Raw genomic sequence first — 19,335 nt, 5'->3', positions numbered from 1 at the left:
TGTCTTTGAAACAAATGTACTTATTATTTAACTCTAGTAAAGCCCAGAAACGTTCCAGTTTAAAACATTCATTGCTGTTTTTCTTTAAAATTGCACTAAGCTAATCAAATCAAACATCAACCTGAGAGCATATGCCTGTTTATTTGTGTAATGAAGCTTTTAAAAATGTATGTCAAACTCATCTAAACATTTGATAAGCATGCTCCCTCAAAGTGAAGCTATTAGGGGAAAAACAGAGAAGGCTCATTAAATCCAAATTACTATGTGCATAAGTAATATCAAACAAAAGGAAGACAAGTGTAGTAAAACAGTAAAACTACAAGTCACTACAGTGCAGGAATGCTCAAAACACTCAGCATCTACAGAAAGGATGCCAATAGCAGAAATTCTACATTTTCAGATAAAGGTAAGTTCAATATTAAAAAAAAAAAATTCTCTTCCTGAACACTTCCAGAGACAATTGAAACCAAGAGTCATGAAAGATGGCTTTAAAAAGTTAAGACCACCATTACAAATACTCTGTTTTTACCCCGTGAGTCTTGAAGCTCATAACTCTTCTTTGAGAAAGGCTACCTCAAAAGTTTTGTTAAACTGAAAAAAAAGACAACTTCAATTTATCAGTGTTTTCTTCAGCATGGAATTACGGGCAGGTATTTGACCAGTTAAATCAAAACCTTTAAATACATCAATACAAATCACATTAAGACTTATCTACAGCTTAGTAAAAGTTAGAAAGTTAATTAAGTCTACATTTCAGATACAATAAACTAAGGTTAAAATCCCATTAGTTTCTGGTATTAAAATAGGTCTCAAGTATGTCATTAAAGCAAATTACTTCATAAAAGATTTTTAAAGCTAAAAGAAAATCTGCAAGAGCATTCCAAACCCTGAGCATGTCAACTCTCCAATGATGAAATGATAATGCCCTATTTGAATTCCAAATTATCAGCTAATATGCATTTTGGTTTCACAGCAGCAGAAGGAACAGTCATTACAGATGCACTGAAAACGGGCTAATGGTAAAGATTATTAGTTCAACCATACTGCAAAATTTCCTAAATTTTGAACATCATCCACAACTTTCACACTGAATACAGTCCTCAAATTAAATGGACTCATGCATGAAAAGTTGAACAGCTGAATTAAGTACTAACAGGAAAGGACTAATACAGCACCCAGCTCAAACTCCAAACATGGTATTTTCCAACTCAGCCTGTGCTTGCATTCTATTCTGTCTTTCTAATGTTGAGTCAAATTCCCATGAAAAAGTTTTCTAGGAGAAACTATCCCCTACCCATCAACAAACACAGAATTTCCAAAACTGCTGGACAGTGGTTTCACGGATCACTTAATGGCAAGGATGTAAAACTCCTTTTGAGGTATTAGCAGTCTACAGTCACACAGAGGAGCTCAAGAACACTACCCAACGTAAACATCCTGATACAGATATTTACTCAACACACACTTTTCCAAGCTTTTTCTTTCCTTTCCTTTTTTGCTACCCTTCACCTCACATACCAGTAATTGGATAAACTAGACAGGGCCTGGACTACTTCCTGCTTTGCTAAACACACATAAACAATGTCCCAAGCCAGGAAAGGAAATATTTAAAGAACATGCAACTTGCTAAAAAGAGGTCTCTGTAGTGCAGAAAATTTCTGAAGTAACTTCTGTAGATCATCATACACAAATACATGACCAACCACATCCTGAGTGTGTTTCACCTTTGCCTGTCCTCTTTCTTAAATTGATACAGTTTCACGTACTTCCTTCTACAAAAAGATTTGTTAATAGGAAAACAATTGTTTACTATGTGAACAAGTTAAAACTGAATACAAACTGAAACAACTGCATGGCAAGCAGAGTGAGGCACCCTGTAACAAAGTTTCTTACACAGACAGGCACATTAGAAATAAGAATGAAAACTTGATCAACTCAGGACCAGTCCAGCAGCATTACACTGTGCCTGATGAACAGAATATCCTGTGAAGCAACTTTAAGCAGTGAGGGCAAAACTACATAAACAAAAAAGTTTTATTCCTTTTAACTAATGAGTGCAATAATACTTTTTTTAAAGAGTCTTTATCCTGATCTAGACAAATCAGAAATGCTGGTATTTAGTTTGGATGGAGCAAGTTACATGATTTCAGTTTATTTTAGGACTCTGCATAAACAATTGATGCTTCCCTGATGTTGTAACAACTTTCACAAGCCAGGCATCATTAACAGCAACCATTACATTTTGTTAATATCAAAACATGGATTTCATATAGTGATTCCTGCATCTAAAACCAACTGCAGTTAAATTACAGAATCTTGTCCATTAACAAAAAATTACTTTTAACAGTACCAAATGTTACATCTACCTCTTCAGGATTTGGACACTGGTGGAAAACCCTTGCTGCTAAAACCATGCTTTTCTGAAATGAGTTTTGCCAACTTGATACATAGCTAGGTGATGAAAAATATTCCAGTATGGAAATTTCATATGAAGAGCTTGAATTAAGAATGTTCACTTCAGCATTTTCCCCAAGAGAATGAACAGATTGCTTTAGTATTTCTTACCATGTCCTACTATTCTTTACCAATATTAAAGCAGTCAAGGATCAGCCTTCTCATTAGATTAAGCAAATAGTGCAAGGTTTTTTCAGGAAAAAAAATTAATTCTATATGCATTGCCAATCTGAAAAATGTAATTGTGTGCAATTACACAAAACAATTGGTTTGTAAAACTTAAGCTTTTTCTAATCTTCCACAGGAAAAAAAAAACTCAACCAATCCAAAAAAACACACACCCAAGAAACCCCTGTATGGTAATAGCATAAAGGCAGGGCTGAAGAGAAAACTTGAGATCTGCTACCCCAGGGAGTTTGGAACACAACCATTTTGGGAAACAGCATTGTTCTTTCAATGCTCATAGAAAGTACAGCCGTAAGAATTTCAAAGCTGCTGAACTCTTAAAACTCTAAATCTGTATTTCCTCAGACAGGGTATTGGGGAACTACATCCAGTCAGGGTACAGATAGAAAAATCATGGCTTGTTAGAAAGTCATGTTCTTTCCTAACTCTTTGCTATCACCTCTCTGTGGGTCAAAAGACAAAAGTTTACAGCTTTGACTCTTTTGTGTGGGGAGGAAGGAGAGGACAAAATAAAGCACCTCTGTGACGTGCATTAAGGTTTCAAAGAACACACTGGACAGAGATATTCCAAGTGTTGTTATTTCCCTCGGCTCCTGGCTACTCCCCAGTACATTCTGACTCAAAGTTGTGAAATACATCAGCACATGCAGATATCTCTTGGCTACCAATTGATACAAGAGATGTGCATAATGTTCAGGTATTAAATTCTTCATGCTCCACTACTCATGGCTGCTTTGCTGTGCATGCATATCAGCTCCCCAGGAGTCTCCTCCTCCTACTTCCCAGCTTCCCATGCTGAAGCTATGAAGTCTCCCTGTCTCGCTCAGGAAAAAATACAAGTGCTACATTGCAAGAAAGTAAAAGATGACAAGGATTTAACACCTGCCTTAAAAGCCAAAATAAAAACCAAAAGAACCCCATAAATAAAAAAAAACCTAAACAAAACCAAAAAAAACCCACAAAACACAACACTAGAGGATACTAATTCATAACTACATAGTAGGTGTACCAAAACTATACAGCCCCTATTAATATCATGTTGTCACTATTTAAGTGGTCTCATTAAAGAATTTTCAAGTCATTAAGTCTTGAAATAGGCACCTTTATGCATCAAATTGGCAAGAATAAAAGTCTGAAAAACAGCGAAATAAAAAGGAGATCAAATAAACCACAGTAGCTTCAGTCTATTTCACTACCCAATTCTTACTCTCAAACTTTCATACTTAAGAGAAGGCATTTCCAAGACACCTACACTACATATCAGCCTGCATTACAGGTCACCACAGAGCTGCCTGTACAGCTGGTTCACATTCCAGATTTCACTGTGGTTTCTTCATGTTTTATTTAACTGTAATAATGTATCATTGAATGACTCTGATATAGAGAAAAAAGAGCAGCAGGTAAACTCTCTGCAAAAATTGAAAAAGAGGAGAGAGTGAGGGAAACAAAAATACCAGGCTGATGCAGATGTACAAAATGAAAAGCATCAGAAAGGTTACCTGTGCCAGTACACCAAGCAAAAAAACATCACTAGCTACTGATGAGCAAGGCTCGCAACATAAAGGAAACAAATTGTTCTAGTCTCATAGCTAAAAATAAAAATTATTTTTAAAAGGAATGTGTAATAGTACACGTAGAGGCACCTACTTAAATCCCCATTTCAACTGCAATACCCAAATCTTTATTCAGAAATCCACTAGCAACTTCTCTATTTCCCTGAGAAACAGAATTATTTTTTAGTTCTATTTACAAAACTTCACTCCCACATACACATGTGCACACTCTCTCCTCTCCAACATCCCTTCTTCAAAAAAGGTGAGCAATTATTGTAACAATATCATATGGTATGGTTGAAGTAATGGGTCATTGATGAATCCAAGATAAACATACTGCTCCTCAGGAGGCAGATTTATTTACAGACCAGCACTACTCAGCTTAAAGAAACCACAATTCACAACTTAAAAGACAGTCATGTTAGTTTCACAAGTACACAGGGATGAGTAGAGATTTAATTTGTCTCATACCTTGCTAGTAGAAGCCTTGTAAGTTGTCTTTAATTTCTGAGAAAGCTGACTGGTACTATGACTGGCTGTGGAGACAAATAAATTCAAAAGAAGATATTTCAAATAGAAGATATTTCAAATATATTTCAATATACAAACAGCATTAGCTTGTTTGTATAAATAACTGTTATTCATTCCCTTCAGTAACATTCTAAGTTTTGGTCAAGGAAGTACAAAAAAGTGAATCCAAACACACTGGTTTAGGATTCTTTGTGGCTCTCTTACCTTTTGTTTTCAGTTGTCCTTTGCTCAGTTCAGCACCATCAATTGTCTGTCCTTCACCCGCTAAGCGCTCATTCAGCGTATCAATCTCCCTACGCACTAACAAATCCAGAAATTCACATTACTACAAAAACTGACTATCATTAATAACAGCATTAACACACTATTTAAGAACTGTTATGGTTAGTAAGTAAGCTATTTTATGCTAAGGAGAGGAAAGGAGATGAACTGGGATTTTATAAAAGCAGGTCTCACCAAGACATAAAGCAAGATTCGTGCTGAATATTCCAGAGATCAACCTTGACCCAGATTCCACACAAAGTATTGGTGGCTTCTAATTACTGTTACTTATAAATGAGGCTAAGGTTTAACAAAACCACTTCTGTGAAATACATGGCCCATCTGTATTCAATTAAATCCAGCAGAAGAAAGAAAACTTGTGGCACCATAAATATTTTAGCCACAGAATTAGCACATCCTTTCTTAACACAGGTTTATTAATCACACAATAGCATTCTCCCTGAATACTTGTCTACTACCAGAGTCTCACAGGAAAGGTAGTGCTGCCAGGGACAATTTTTTATACTTTGGAATTTATTTTTTTAAAAAATTCTGTGTACAATAACTCCAGCCCTAGTGCAGGAATTAGACCAAGAACAAAAAATATTAGACTGAGCATGAGAAGAGAAAAATTTAGAAATTGTCAGGGGGGTGAAAAGTGATCACAATCATAACTAGAGCTGTGAGGTGAAGCAAGTAGATAAAGAAATGGAAATAGAAAAGAAGAAAAATAATCATACTCTGGAGGGTACAAATCCACTTGTTTTCTGACAAGCATTTCTGAAGGCTGGGGAGGGAAATTCTACTTTTCTTGCTACCAGCCAACTTCTCAGCAGGAGGACGAGAATTCAGTTGTGCAAATTGTCACTAAAAAATGCATACTTTTGATGACAGCCTTTAACCAAAACAATCACAGGTTTTAAGAGGATAAAAAGCCCAGAACATGTCAAAGAAAAGCAGGCAAGATTTTTTTTTTCATAACATGAGTGTCTAATTTAACTGTGGGAACTGATTAGGTGTGGAAAAAAATTGTCTTGGACCCAAATCAGACATATCCCACAATTCAGAATCCAAGCCAATGTAACACAGCTTCAAATTGCAGCAAGGGAGGCTTTACTGTATAGGCCTGTGTTACTTAACTTGGGATCCTCCTCCATCACCTTGGATCACTTACCTTATCAGACAACTGCACTGTCATCAAACAAATATCTTTTTAAGATAACACCTGGAATTTTTATCTGATTGCTTGACTTCAAAACTCCTGAACAGCTGCAGGTGCTGTTATGCAATGTGTAAGTAGTTTGATCCAAAACCACCACATTTACACTTTTTCAAGCAAGTAGGTTTTCCAAATTTATTTACTAATATTACGTCATTAAAATTAAGCCGGTAAATATAAAACAAAGCAAAAAACTTCAAAGGCTGGATGGAGTTTCTGGAGATTAACATAACCAGAGCCTACAGTGATTAAGGAGACAGACCCTTCACTGGCTTCGACAGACATCAATTCTCACTGCTTGCATCAAAGAGCTAAGAAAGGGATTTTTCTGAAAAGGTACAAACTCCATCTTGGCTACAAGTTCAGAACAACTACTAAACTGCTCACAGAAAAGCTACACTAATTATACTACATTATCCAATGTAAACATTTTAATTAGTGTTATTATAACCTAAATACGAACAATTCATAAGTTGGAGAAAAAAACAGATACTCACATTCCAAATTTTCAATATACAGGTTTTCAAATTCCCGCTCTATTTGTCCAAAAAGTTCAAGGAGCGTATTCCGGACAGCAGATGGTAACTTAGAATCCTAGGAGGCATAATATTGGGGGTTAATATTTTTATTTACATATATTTGATAAAATTACTCTTCAGTCTTGAACTGATTTTAACAGTTATCTCGATGTCCCAGCAAGGAGGCAAATTAAAACTACTTCTAGTGTAGAACACAAAACAAATAGCTATGTGCATCATAGAGTTAATCATTTTATATATTCTTTCTCTTTCAAGGGATGGAAATCAAATCACCCATGGTATTTGTTTTGGTTTTCTTTAGAGAAAAATTATAAAATCAAGATGCATTATAATTCATTTTTAAAAAATAGAAAGTGAGAAAAAAAAATTTTACTATCAATATGTTTCCACGTCAAGAAAAAAGAATACCTTTGTGGATAAAGTAATTCAAAAGCTGACTATGCAATGGATTAGGAAGTTGTGAACACAATGCATCTTATTATCAAAGCTTAAGACAAACTAAAATTTTAAATGTATTCTTAACATTTACCTACTTTTGTCACTAACCATAACTAAGTGTGAAGAAAACTACAATTTCTAATCCTTCCCTCCTCAGATATTAGGGAGGAGCATTCTATTCTTCAGTTGCTTGTAGACCACAATATGTAAATTGGCTTACTACACTTACTATTTACCTAGGTAGCCAGCTATAAACTTCTTTTTAAAAAGGTTTTCACTTAACTGAGTCACCTTCCGCCACAGCCCCGGGAATTGTCTGCAGGCACAGCAGGAAAGGCCGGCCATGACCCTGGCTGTGTAAGTTATTTCCCAAGTTTAAAGAGAGAGCAAGAGAAACCACTCATAGCCATGATACAGAGCACATCTGCTTTGTGCACAATTTTACACAGGTTCACAGCTGGTTTAAGCTGTGGCACTGTGCTGGAAGAAGTAGGACCATGCTCCTTAAGCCCCTCTACATCATTCCTTTCTTCATCTGCCTCTCCCTTGATAGGGTTCTTTTGTTCAGGCACAACAGATCCTAATTAAAACCAACTTGAAACAAAACTGATTAAACAAAAATACTAAATACATTAAACACTATTAAGAAAAACACTGAAGTTAGAAGAATTATTTCAAATTCAATTACCCAGTCATTTCAGACAGCAAGGTTATGGAAGAAACTAACTTATCCAACAACTTTTGCAACTGAAAAGGAGATGTAGAAAAGTTTTTCAAACCACTTCTCAAAGCCTAAAAGTATAAACAAATCTAAACTTGTAATGAAGAAACCAACATAGCAAAATGCATTCACTTCCTTTACTCTGTTTAAAGCTGGCATTGTTTAAAACAGCTCATTAAAACGGCATGTAATAATGTTATCTCTTTATCTGCAGAAGTCCTTAGCTAGATCTCATGAGGTTTACAGCTCCACTGTGAAGGGCCACTAATACTCTCTACTTGATAGAATCTGCCACCTGGCTGCTCAAGGTCAACAAAATCCAACAAGATGATAGATAAAACATTTTAAACATCAATGCATTACAGCCTAAACTACTTGAAACAGATTAACATTTTGGTTTACTGTGCAGGGGTGACAGCATATCTTGACCTCTCAGCTGCCCTTCATGCCTTTCCTGAAGTAAGGCTACAGTAGTTACAAATGCATGAAGAGTTTTCTATCCAAGTACCTGATTCTCCAACTTCTAGATGACTACAAGCAACAACCAAGGCTCTGTTAATTCCCAGAAAACTAATGCTATGATTTACGGAAAAACAGATTTAATTAAAACAAAACAGTCACAACACTGAGAAAACACCAGGGTTTCCCTTCAGTGTTTCTGCAGACTTCAGTGTGAGGTTTCTCGTAGCCAAGCTCCATTTGTATTTCAAACCAACTGTCTCACAAAAATCAAATTTTGCACGATCTTTGTGAGTCCTACACTAACACTGTGTAGTCAATTTGACAATAAATACTTTTAAACTGGTATTTGCTTATATTTGCCAGTACTGCTTCTGACAGAAGCCTTACCTACAGGTAACCTCAGAATTTTTAGGTGCAACACTCCAAGTCCAGATTGCATCTACTGCACTGACGTGATTAAGAAAGCTACAGAAGCAGTAACTGCTGTTCCTTCCCTTAAATTTAATCCCAGAATAGCACACCTCCATTTGAGCCAAACAAGAAAAAACCCACACAAACAAAAATCTGAGCTAGCTCACACTTCTGTCAGGCAGGCAGTATTTGTTTACTTTATGGAAAGGAATGCAGAACAGCCTTCCAACTAATATTTTCCCTATCAGAGTCATCATAAGAAGTATTTGGTTTATTCATATTTCTGGATTGCTGCTATTCCAAATGCAAACTTATGAAAGCAAGAATCAATCTTGAACTTTTTCTTTTGCAGGTGGAAGGGAGAGGTTGCAGTGAATAAACAGGCTGGGGTTTACACTGTTTTATGGCTTGATCATTCATCTAAGAATACACAGACGCTGATAAACTCCACAGGTCTCCACACAACCTGAAACACTGTCAACATTCACATCAATGATCTGCAAAGGCAGTGAGCACTTACAAGCAACAAAATCTGCTGTTCCTGTAGCTTCACTGGATATACTCCAATATTAAAGTTTGTTTAGCTTCTCCCCATAGGAAACACATAAAAAAGTGATGCAAGCTCCCAAGCATCACCTTACCTGCCCTTCCAACATGTCTCTCTGCAGTCCCGCCCGCTCCTGCTCGGAACTGTTGGTTCTCCGGATGGAAAGGCTGTGTGATTTACGTTTCTGCTTTGCTTGGCGAGCAGATGCACAGCTTCCACTTTCTATTGGCATTACTTCAAAAAAACAGCTTCACAGAGGCTCCTATGATAAACTAAGGACAAGCATTATACATTACAAATTGCTTTGCCAAATGAACCACTATTTAAATATTTTTCTCAAAATGGAAGTATTTAGTTCTACTTAACTTTGGACTTGTTTGGGTTGTCGTTAAAAAGAAGAGATCCTTCTTACTTACAGCTGTTCTTCAAACAACTTTAAGTTCAAAACCATATGCATATATGTAAATAGAATGGAATTGCTTCTGCATTATTTATTCATTAGATAACAAACCTCCACAAAAGGAAAATAAATTCCACTTCCTTGCTCATTTTGGAGAACACCAGCAGAGACAGCCCCAAATGCTTCCAGGAAACAACTATTATGCATACTATAGTTCACTGAAATGCATGCAAAATCAAAACCCAGCTGGAAAATGAAAGCAAACATGGTAATTGAGGGACACCGTCAGGTTAAAAATGTATTATTCAACTTTAGGCATTACTATACAAAATTTAACAGACATCCTTGTTCAGAATTAGGCAGAAATTTATTTTCATGACAGAAGTTCTAAAAACTACCTTCCACCGTTTTTGGCAGCTCATGGTTTCACTTTCCTTAATAATGAAAATGCCCATGAATTTATGAGAGTAGTGAAAGTGCACCTGACTTAACAAGCTGCTGGTGATGTGGTTCATTTCTGTCACCTTGATAAAGCCAAATATATGCATTTCAATATGCCTGAAACCACCTGACAGTATCGCCAAACAGTATTACCATGTGTGAGCTACTGCTTCCCCTGTTTAAGAAAAATCAAATTATGTCTGATTTATTGCATAGATGTGGAGAATATATATGAAGAATCAAATTATGTTTGATTGCATAAATATGGAGAATATGTTCTTTACTGTCAAAATCTTATTTTTACAAACATTTAATTTCTGGATTTTTTAAATTTAAACCAAACACTCAACAGAAATTAATTTTTGTTTCATAGGGTACCAGTTGTTAAACATTTCAAATGTTTCAGGATTGATTACCCAAAATTTTTCAATCATGCACAATAAGAACAAAATAAAAATTCATTCTCCAGCATAAATCATTTCTGAAACAACAATTAAAACTTAAAATAGGTGCAATAGTCTGCAGAGAAATAGGAGAGCAGAGTTGGCAAAGCTAACCAGGCAACTGAGCTTCCTTTACACAAGTTGATCAGAGAAAATTTAAACCAAACCCAGGGCCACTTCCAATTTAAGATCCGCCAACACGCTGGATCTCACGCTAGGAATGAGCACCATCGCTATGAACAAGACCAGGCATTAACCAGTTCAGGGGTTTGACATGGAGTTTTCAGCTTTTCAACAGATCATAAAGCCAAGGAAAGCATACCTTACTAAAAACACAGTATGCACCGTGAATAACAAGAGCTTGAAATCTCCTTTGGGTTTTATATAAAAAATTTAAATGTAGAAAGATACAGGTATTGGTATCAAAAATGAGACTAGATTTAGTTAAGATTTTAATGCCCATCCATCCTTATTAAAACACTTGGTATTTTAATTAGCTTTTGGAAGAACCGGGTTCCAGTAACCTGACACCAATTCCATAGTGAATCTAAAATAAAATTTAGGTTGCACCAGTGACCTGTACTGTACTAAATTTTATTTTTCATATCCTCTGGATTCCACAGAGTCCTCCCCTGCACCTAATCCCATCAGAGCTTTTTATGTGTGATTAATCAGTAGTAACTAAATAGCTATATTCACAAATTAAAGAAGAGACTAGAAAAAACTACCATTGGGTAGTTCCTTATTTGCCTAAATTCTGCTATTCACTGTGGCTAGATTCCTCTACAAATTTTTTTAAAGTCCCTCCCATAAACAGTTACTGCCAATTTTCTGGGCTTCACTAAGTATCTTCCTGTTCATGGACATATGGTCAAGAATGAGGAACAGGTTTTCTGTGCTCATCCCATTCCTATTTCTTTTCAAAAGAAGATCAGATCCCAAGCATACATATATATATATTCTCCCTTTTCCACCCTGCTTCCTAGCTTCCTTGGGAACTACTCTTTCAATGGCTTTCAGTTACTATATTCTGCAGTTTGGGATTACATTTTAAGGCCAGAAGCATCAGTGTGCTCACAGGTAGATTTGTAAAGACAGTTTTATTCATACACATAGCTACATATAATCCCATAAATCCATTAACAGCATTTCACTGAAGATCTGGGGCAGAGGGGGGTAAAAAAAAACCAAAATGCAATTTCTAATCCCTGCCAGATGCGGCTCCTGAACTGTTAGACACAAAGATGTTAATGTATTGTGCCTTACAAGCCATTGATTTAACTACGTTAGTTCCCACTTGCCCTTTCTGCCAAGCTACTTCATTTTGGAGGACATTACTGAGCAATACCTTTTTTTTAAGTAGAATGATTTGCATTGGAAGGGACCTTTCAAGGCCATCTAGTCACATTCCTCTGCAATAGGCAGGGACATCTTTACCTGCATCAGGTTGCTCAGAGCCCTGTCCAACCTGACCTTGAATGTTTCCATGGGTGAGGCATCCATTGCCTCTCTGGCCAGCTGGGGCCCATGTTTCACCACCCCCACTGTAAAAAATTCTTCCTTCTATTTAATCTTAATCTATCCTGTTTTAGGTTAAAATCACTACCCCTTGTCATATCACTACAGTCCCTGGTAATAAGTCTCTCTTTCTCCAAAGTTCCCTTTAAGTACTGAAAGACCCTGATAAGGTGTCCTCAGAGAATCCTCTTGGGCTAAAAACCCCACCTCTCTCAGCTTTTTTTTTCACAGAAGAAGTTTGCAGCACACTGATAACTTTTGTGGCTCTTCTCTGGACTAGCTCTAACAGGTCCACATCTCCTTGTGCCATTGCCTGCATGCACACATTTCTGCCTCGTGTCTGGTTTTTTCATACCCCAGTACCCCCAGGTCCCTCTCTGCTGGATTACTCTCAATCTGTTCACCCTCCAGCCTGCACTGATATTGGGGACTGCTCCAACCCAAGGCACAGGACCTTGCAGTTGCTCATGTTGCACTTCATGAGGTTTGCATGGGCCCACTCCTGAAGCCTGTCAAGGTCCCTCTGGGTGCTATCCCCTCCCTCAGTGAATCAACTGCAGCCCTCAGCATCAGTCAACACAGATTTGGCAGCTATACACTCTAGCACATAGAATTTAAAGGGACACAGTCATATGCATGAGATCTTTACAGAGTGAAATTCTCACATTCTCCATGTAGAAGTTTCTACTTTGGCAGCTCATGAGCAAAGGGAGCAGACTGGGTAGGAATCACGGCCGTCACTGTCTCTGTTTGGCAGCAGCACTTCACCTGCAGCCAGTGTCACTGCCAGGGACTGCCCTCTCCTCATGCAGCAGCATGACACACCACCCATGCACGTTCTGGAGAGGGCAAACATGCAGCTGTTCCCAGACTTGGCAGGAGGGTGCACACAGCCACAGCAAAGCTGAAACCAAAGAGGCCACAAGCAGGCATGTGCATACAGAGGATGGGAAGAAGTTAAGGGGAATAGCTTCACTGCCTTTAAGAGTATTGTTCTGAATCCCACCAAACAGCCTTACAAACTGTGAGTAACGGAGCAATAATCAATGAGGTTTTTTAGAACAAGGATTTTAATCCAATTTTAAAATAGTGACAGTGTCCCTTTAAATATTAATTTCACTTTGACAATTTCAGAACTCTTCTGATTCTAATTGCAGCAGTAAGAAGCTATAGGTTTTTCAAGAGTAGATTTCACAAAACAGATCCTTGGCAATATGATGCTAAAAAAATTAGGTGCTCATTTCTAGCAGTTACCTGATTCCCCTTATTATGTAAGTTTTTCAAACAATGAAAATTACCTGTCCAGAATATCAGTGTCATGTTACATATCCTATGAAAACCATATTAAATATTGATTAGTAAAACAGTCAGTAGTACACAAACCAGTCAAAGTCTTTCAATTCTTTGAAACTTTTGTAGTTAAAACACACCAGACAACAGGAAAGGGGGGATGAGGGAAAACATAAACACAAGTCAAGGCTAGGCACCAAATAAATACCAGTGAAACCAAGTAAGAAAAAAGTGCTTCAAAACAATCCATTATATATTATTAGCCAGACAAAGTTAAGATTAACTTTTGAGTGTTCCAAATGGGTTCTGACAAGAAAAATTCACTAAGGTCACTTTCCTTCTACTCAGTAATGCCCCAAGTAGGATGGAAAAACCACCAATTATTGGAATCTTGCTTCCTGAATCAACTGAAGCTGAATTCACAGAAGCTAAAAATTAGCAATCAAGCATAAAAAAGGCTGAACGAATGTACTTTCTGAGAAAAAAAAGGAAGAGGGGGAGAAAGAGGAAGCATATTGTATTACTAAACTATTTTCACTATGGTGGCACTTCACAAGTACTGTATTACTAAGAAGTGAGATTAAGAGACATACTGAGCTATTCTGCTCAATCCTTTTGGAAAACACTCTATTTGCATAGACTTCACACAATGATCTGCCAAAGCCTCAAGAGAACCTTTCTAGCAACATAAATCTGCAGAAGTAGGGGAGTAAAAGCTGTCCCAGAAAACATCTAGACCACAGGTGGTTACTACTTGCTGAACTCAAAGATACACCAGTATTTCAGATACGTGGTTTAATTAAACTCACAGGATATTTTACAGTGTGTTAAATTAAAGTCCCACCACCTACCTTTCTGTAACAGATGTACTCAGCCACAGGAAATATTTCATCAGAGTAACAGTAAAGAGCAGATGTGTAACCAATTACTGTTTTAGTCAGCTACAACAGAGAAACAGCACCAACAAAGAGTGCACACACTGGCCTTTCCAGACTTAAAAACTCACTGCAGCAGTAACTCATCGTACTTGCCTACTTCTGCTCTTGAACATAGAACAAGAAGGCTGCTGAAAGGAAAGAATTCCTGGGGTATGCATGTTGCTGAAGCCAGGGAGAAAAGCTGTGCTCTGCTGTCAGAGCACAGACAGAACAGCTACAGTATTGCATTTCCTTTTTTGTTCATTCAGGACAACACACAAGTCTGTAAAGGAAAAGCATCAGGAAGATTCAGCAACATCTTCTCCAACATCTCCCTGCTCCATTTTCCTTACAGTTTAAAAATAGCAATAGTTACTACTTAAATGATTGTGTTAAATGAAAAAAACCCACACAATATTAGTGTATTTGTGTGTGCTTACATCTCTTCGTCTCATGTCTCCCATTTTCAAACATGGCTTAGAAGAAAATTTCTGTGTATACTACATAAAACACAAAGACATTTTACAATAGTAATTATTGTCTAGTGCAGCATTAAAACCTTACAATACAAAGATGCCCATTAATGTAGGGGAGTGTGTGGGTTTGGGGCTTTTTTTTCCACAAAGAAGGGAGGGAAAACAGAAAGAGAGGAGAATGATTACAGTTATTAGGTTCTTAATTACATGGAACTCAGTTTGACAGCATTATTCATGAGTTAAGGGAATTTAAGTATCAACATATGCCACTACACTCTTTTATTAATATGCAAAGAAATCAAATTTAAAGGAGTAAAACTTTCATTTTGAGGTCTTCAGTGAACAATCTGCTTCAGTGATGCTGTACATTCAAGTGCCATTAATTCAACGCAAGCTGCAAGACTACAGCACACCTGAGAAAGATCAGGCTAAACAGACTGCTTTGTAAGACTAGCTGTTTTGCTAAAGGTAAATATTTAGGAAACAGAACCACTCCAGATCATCACAGATGATGTTAGAAACACTAATGAGTGTGCTCAAACCTTGAGAAATCCACTCAAGCATTACAACATTGATTTTTCTTTTTCTAAATTTAGTGCAGCTTTCTTTCAAATGAAACTGGATGTTCCTTGAAATGTTAAAGGGCATCCACCACCGAAGGTGACAAGCTCCTTTCACTAGAAAGCAAAGTAAAGAAGCTGCACCAATAAATTTGAAATATGTTATACAGCTGAAATCAAGGATAAAAACTTTAACACATTAGTGAGTACCTACTCTAAGAAAGCTTCTAACACCAACATCCAAATGTAAGCCAGCCCAGTTTTGCAGCTTGCAAGCTTTGATCTTGCTAATTCAACTATGTCAGCAAATGCTGCAGTCACACCAAAATGCAGGGCTGACCCAGCCTGCCACACAGTCTGCTAAAGCAAAAAATGTCACTCTCACCATACAAGCTTATATTATCTAATACTAAACAACAATAATTAGCATACTTGGACTTTCTTAAATATAGTAGAAACCTTCCTGAGTCCACTAATAACCATCAGACTAAAACCTGAAAGCTTCCCCTTTGAGACCAGTGCCACCTGGGCTCACTGAGGGTGCTAATTGTTTCAACTAGTTTAAATGGTGCAAGGGAAATAACAATATAATCTTATGTTCAACGCTAGTTAGTAACCTATCAGTATACATTGTACCTTCTTTATTTAGAGGTATCTTCTTTATTGAAGAATTCCACAGACAGCATCAGTTCCTGCTAAATTACTTACAGCTGGTTAACTCCTAAAACATGTTTGAAGGGTACTTTATTTCCTCAGCTGTTTCACAGACACTGCAGCTCCCATTTCTGTATTAGCAAATCCCTAACAGCCTAGAAGTAGCCTCCATGCAGGTACAGGGATGCAAATACAAGACCTGAGGGTGAGGAATCCTAAGGAAGTTCAACAGCAAAGGCAATTTAACCAGGTGTTTGTTCAGGGAAGTTCTGCAATCTTATTCTGCTAGTCCCTAAACAAATAATATTTGTGTACTTGTTATGGATGTATTAATTAATTATTATTATGGTCTTATTCAAGCACAGTGGTCTCTAGTATCACTGCTCTTCATCTGGGAATATATAGTAAGCTACAATCTTTTAATTCTTAAGACTTGAACAAAAGCAAGTGATTTTGATTCTAACTGTAATATATCTAGCAAGCTCTTCAGAAGCACCCATAAATAATCTCTGTACAGCACATTCTTGAAGCATTACCTCATGTGGTTGAAGCATTACCTCATGTGGTCTAGCACAGAGAACTACAGAACCTACCAACAGTCCATGTAAGAACACTGCAAGCACCCAGCCTACCATCTTGAACACCGAGCCTAAAAATAGTCAGTACATATTGCTTGCAGATGAGAAAATACAAATCACTCTGGCTTGCAAGAAGACCATCCTGATTCCAGTCCATTCTTCAGTGGTCATTCACAGAGCAGTAACCAATTCTTCCCCACAGGGCTTTGAAGGGTTGGCCTCCAGAAAAAGCCCCTCACCCTGGCTTTCACCTCACAAGACAACCTACTAGTCTTGGCTCCAAGACTTAAAAATCCATGACATAAAATGATCCTAATCTCATCTCAAATTCACAGAATGCAATACCACTCAATTCCTCCTTACTTGGCACATACTAGTTTTGGCTTGCAATTTCAGGATTTCATAGAAGTAAGATCTTATTGTAAGCCATTATCACCACACTCACAATATCTGTCTTGTGATCATACCAACAAACTTAAGCACTTCAGTCCATACTAAAGACTGCATACTTCAAACAAGTCCTGAATTTAATAAATAGATGGTGGAAAGGCCTGTCTATATTAAAGAGGCAGTCTCATGTTAAAATCTTTACATTTAACATGATGAACCTAGATCAGGGACAAATATACACATAAACAACTGGCATTAAAAAGACAATCAACATTACAGTTGGCCTCTGCCTTAAATGCTAATGTTTGGTGCCAGCACTTTTTCTTAAAATAACTGCCCAAGTCCACAACACACAAAGCAACATCTAAAGTTACTACAAGACAGGTTAGAGCTGACACCATACACAAAGATTATCTAATCTAAACTACTCATTAGAAAACATACTTGTGGGTTCTTGGAGTTACCAGCTCTTTCAAAATCATCAAGAAACGCCAACAGCAGACTTGCTTGGGAAGCAGTTTCAGGAATTTGCTCAAGGAAAATGATGCAGTTGTAATGTAAAATGGGTGCCTGAACAACAGACGTTTGTATCATGTCAAGGTGTACTCAATGACACTGAATCACTTCAAAGAAGCTGTTCCACCAGTTCCTTATGTAAAACCTTCTGTGACATTACTGTTATAGAAAGCCCACTTTAACAGCAAAAACAAAATAAATTTGACAAGCTGGACAAGAGAGATAAAAACACACATAGAAGTTTTTCTTTTCTCACAAACACCATGATGTCCTTGAGCCACAGATCAACACAACTTGAAGTTTTCCTCGTTTTTGCATAAGGAATGGAACCTAGCATCCACTCAACCTCGCAATACATTAAGCATATCTATTCTTCCCTCAAACTTATTTTCACAGGGTTTTAGCTCAGAAAAGGAGAGAACTACAGAAGATGGCTCTTTGCAGACAACTTTAATCCATCTTGGACACTTCAATGTCATCCTCCCACTGCTGAAGGCCGGATTTACCCCATGCCACCAGAAATGGTGCCTCCCTCATCATTTAGCTGTGCCCCGCTTCAGAAATTTGAGGGTTTCATGTTTACTCCATTTGTACAGGTGTCCGAGGATCTGAACTCCACCTGTAAACTACTGGGGCTCTACGCTTGGCCTGTCCTTAGGATAGGCAGCAGCACACAAACAAAGTTAGCGACAGGAGTCTCCCGAGCAGCACCCTCCGCTTCCCTACCCGCAGACCTGGAACCATCCCTACAGCCTGGGGCTGGAAGCGCTCAAAAACCGCGACACACAAAAGAGGAAGGAGAGCTTATTTTCGCTTATTTCGGGTTTTTATAGGAGAACGTGCAAGTCATTTCACATGGAAATAAAGCAGAATAGGACGGGCAGGGAGGGGGTGCCCGGGCAGGAGCCCCGGTTTGCGCCGCGGGCCTGGGAGGCGGCGGCGGCACCGCGCAGGTACCACCGCGATGGTGCCACCGCCGCTGCCCGGACCCCGCCGGACCCCCGCACCCCTCAGCCCCTCGGGCGGCCGCGAAGATGGCGGAGGGTCCGCGCCCCGCTGCCCCCGCACTCACCTGTCAGCCACAGCCGCGGCGGCGGGCGGGGAGGGGCAGGGCCGCAGGCGGCGCGGAGAAAGAGGAGGGGAAGGATGAGGACAACGAGGAGGAGAAGGCGGGAGGGGCAGCAGCGGCGGCAGCAGCAGCAGCAGCGGCGGCGATGATCGCGGCGCCGCTCGGGCAGGACGCGCCTCCCCGGTGCCGAGCCCTCGCGGCGACATCCGGCGGAAGCGGCGCGGCCCCCGCTCCGAGCCGCGATGGCGATGGGCTGGCACCGGGACAGCCTCCCGCCCGGCACTGCCCGCGGGCTCGGGAACGCCCCGGCCTCAGGGAGAGCCTCCCGCCCGGCACTGCCCGCGGGCTCGGGAACAGGGAGAGCCTCCCGCCCGGCACAGCCCGCGGGCTCGGGAACAGGGAGAGCCTCCCGCCCGGCACAGCCCACGGGCTCGGGAACAGGGAGAGCCTCCCGCCCGGCACAGCCCACGGGCTCGGCAGTGCCCCGGCCTCAGGGAGAGCCTCCCGCCCGGCACTGCCCACGGGCTCGGCAGTGCCCCGGCCTCAGGGAGAGCCTCCCGCCCGGCACAGCCCGCGGGCTCGGCAGTGCCCCGGCCTCAGGGAGAGCCCCGCAGGCTCGGGAATGCCGCCGGGGCCGGGCAGGAGCTGCCCCGCCTCACTCCCCGGCCCCGCTGCTCCCCGGGTCCCCGCAGTGCTGGAGGTTAAAGAGCCGGGAGTGTTCCGAGCCGAGCGCGGCCCCTCGGGGTAACGCTGTGTTAGCT

The 19,335-nt window shown here is 39.6% G+C and overlaps 1 protein-coding gene across 4 annotated transcripts in view; it reads right to left on the bottom strand.

Annotated features, from left to right (window-relative positions):
* WDR37 (WD repeat domain 37) overlaps positions 1-19,335 on the bottom strand; it is a 44,368-nt gene that overhangs the window by 24,776 nt on the left and 257 nt on the right. Inside the window, exons 1-6 of one of the 4 annotated variants that reach the window (XM_038127458.1) lie at positions 18,578-18,768; positions 13,423-13,454; positions 9,417-9,594; positions 6,702-6,798; positions 4,929-5,024; positions 4,665-4,729 (exon numbers count right to left, since the gene is read on the bottom strand). In XM_038127458.1, coding sequence (XP_037983386.1) covers positions 4,665-4,729; positions 4,929-5,024; positions 6,702-6,798; positions 9,417-9,554 — 396 coding nt within the window. In that variant the 5' untranslated portion in view covers positions 9,555-9,594; positions 13,423-13,454; positions 18,578-18,768. Of the gene's footprint in view, positions 1-4,664; positions 4,730-4,928; positions 5,025-6,701; positions 6,799-9,416; positions 9,595-13,422; positions 13,455-18,577; positions 18,769-19,335 lie in introns of those variants that run through there. The other 3 variants (XM_038127460.1, XM_038127459.1, XM_038127461.1) reach the window with 3 other exon arrangements.

This window comes from Motacilla alba, chromosome 2, assembly GCF_015832195.1.
Source record: "Motacilla alba alba isolate MOTALB_02 chromosome 2, Motacilla_alba_V1.0_pri, whole genome shotgun sequence".
In the NCBI taxonomy this organism is placed as follows: Eukaryota; Metazoa; Chordata; class Aves; order Passeriformes; family Motacillidae; genus Motacilla; species Motacilla alba.
Note: the sequence above shows the minus strand (reverse complement) of the source record. Positions and strands in the feature narration are given on the sequence as shown.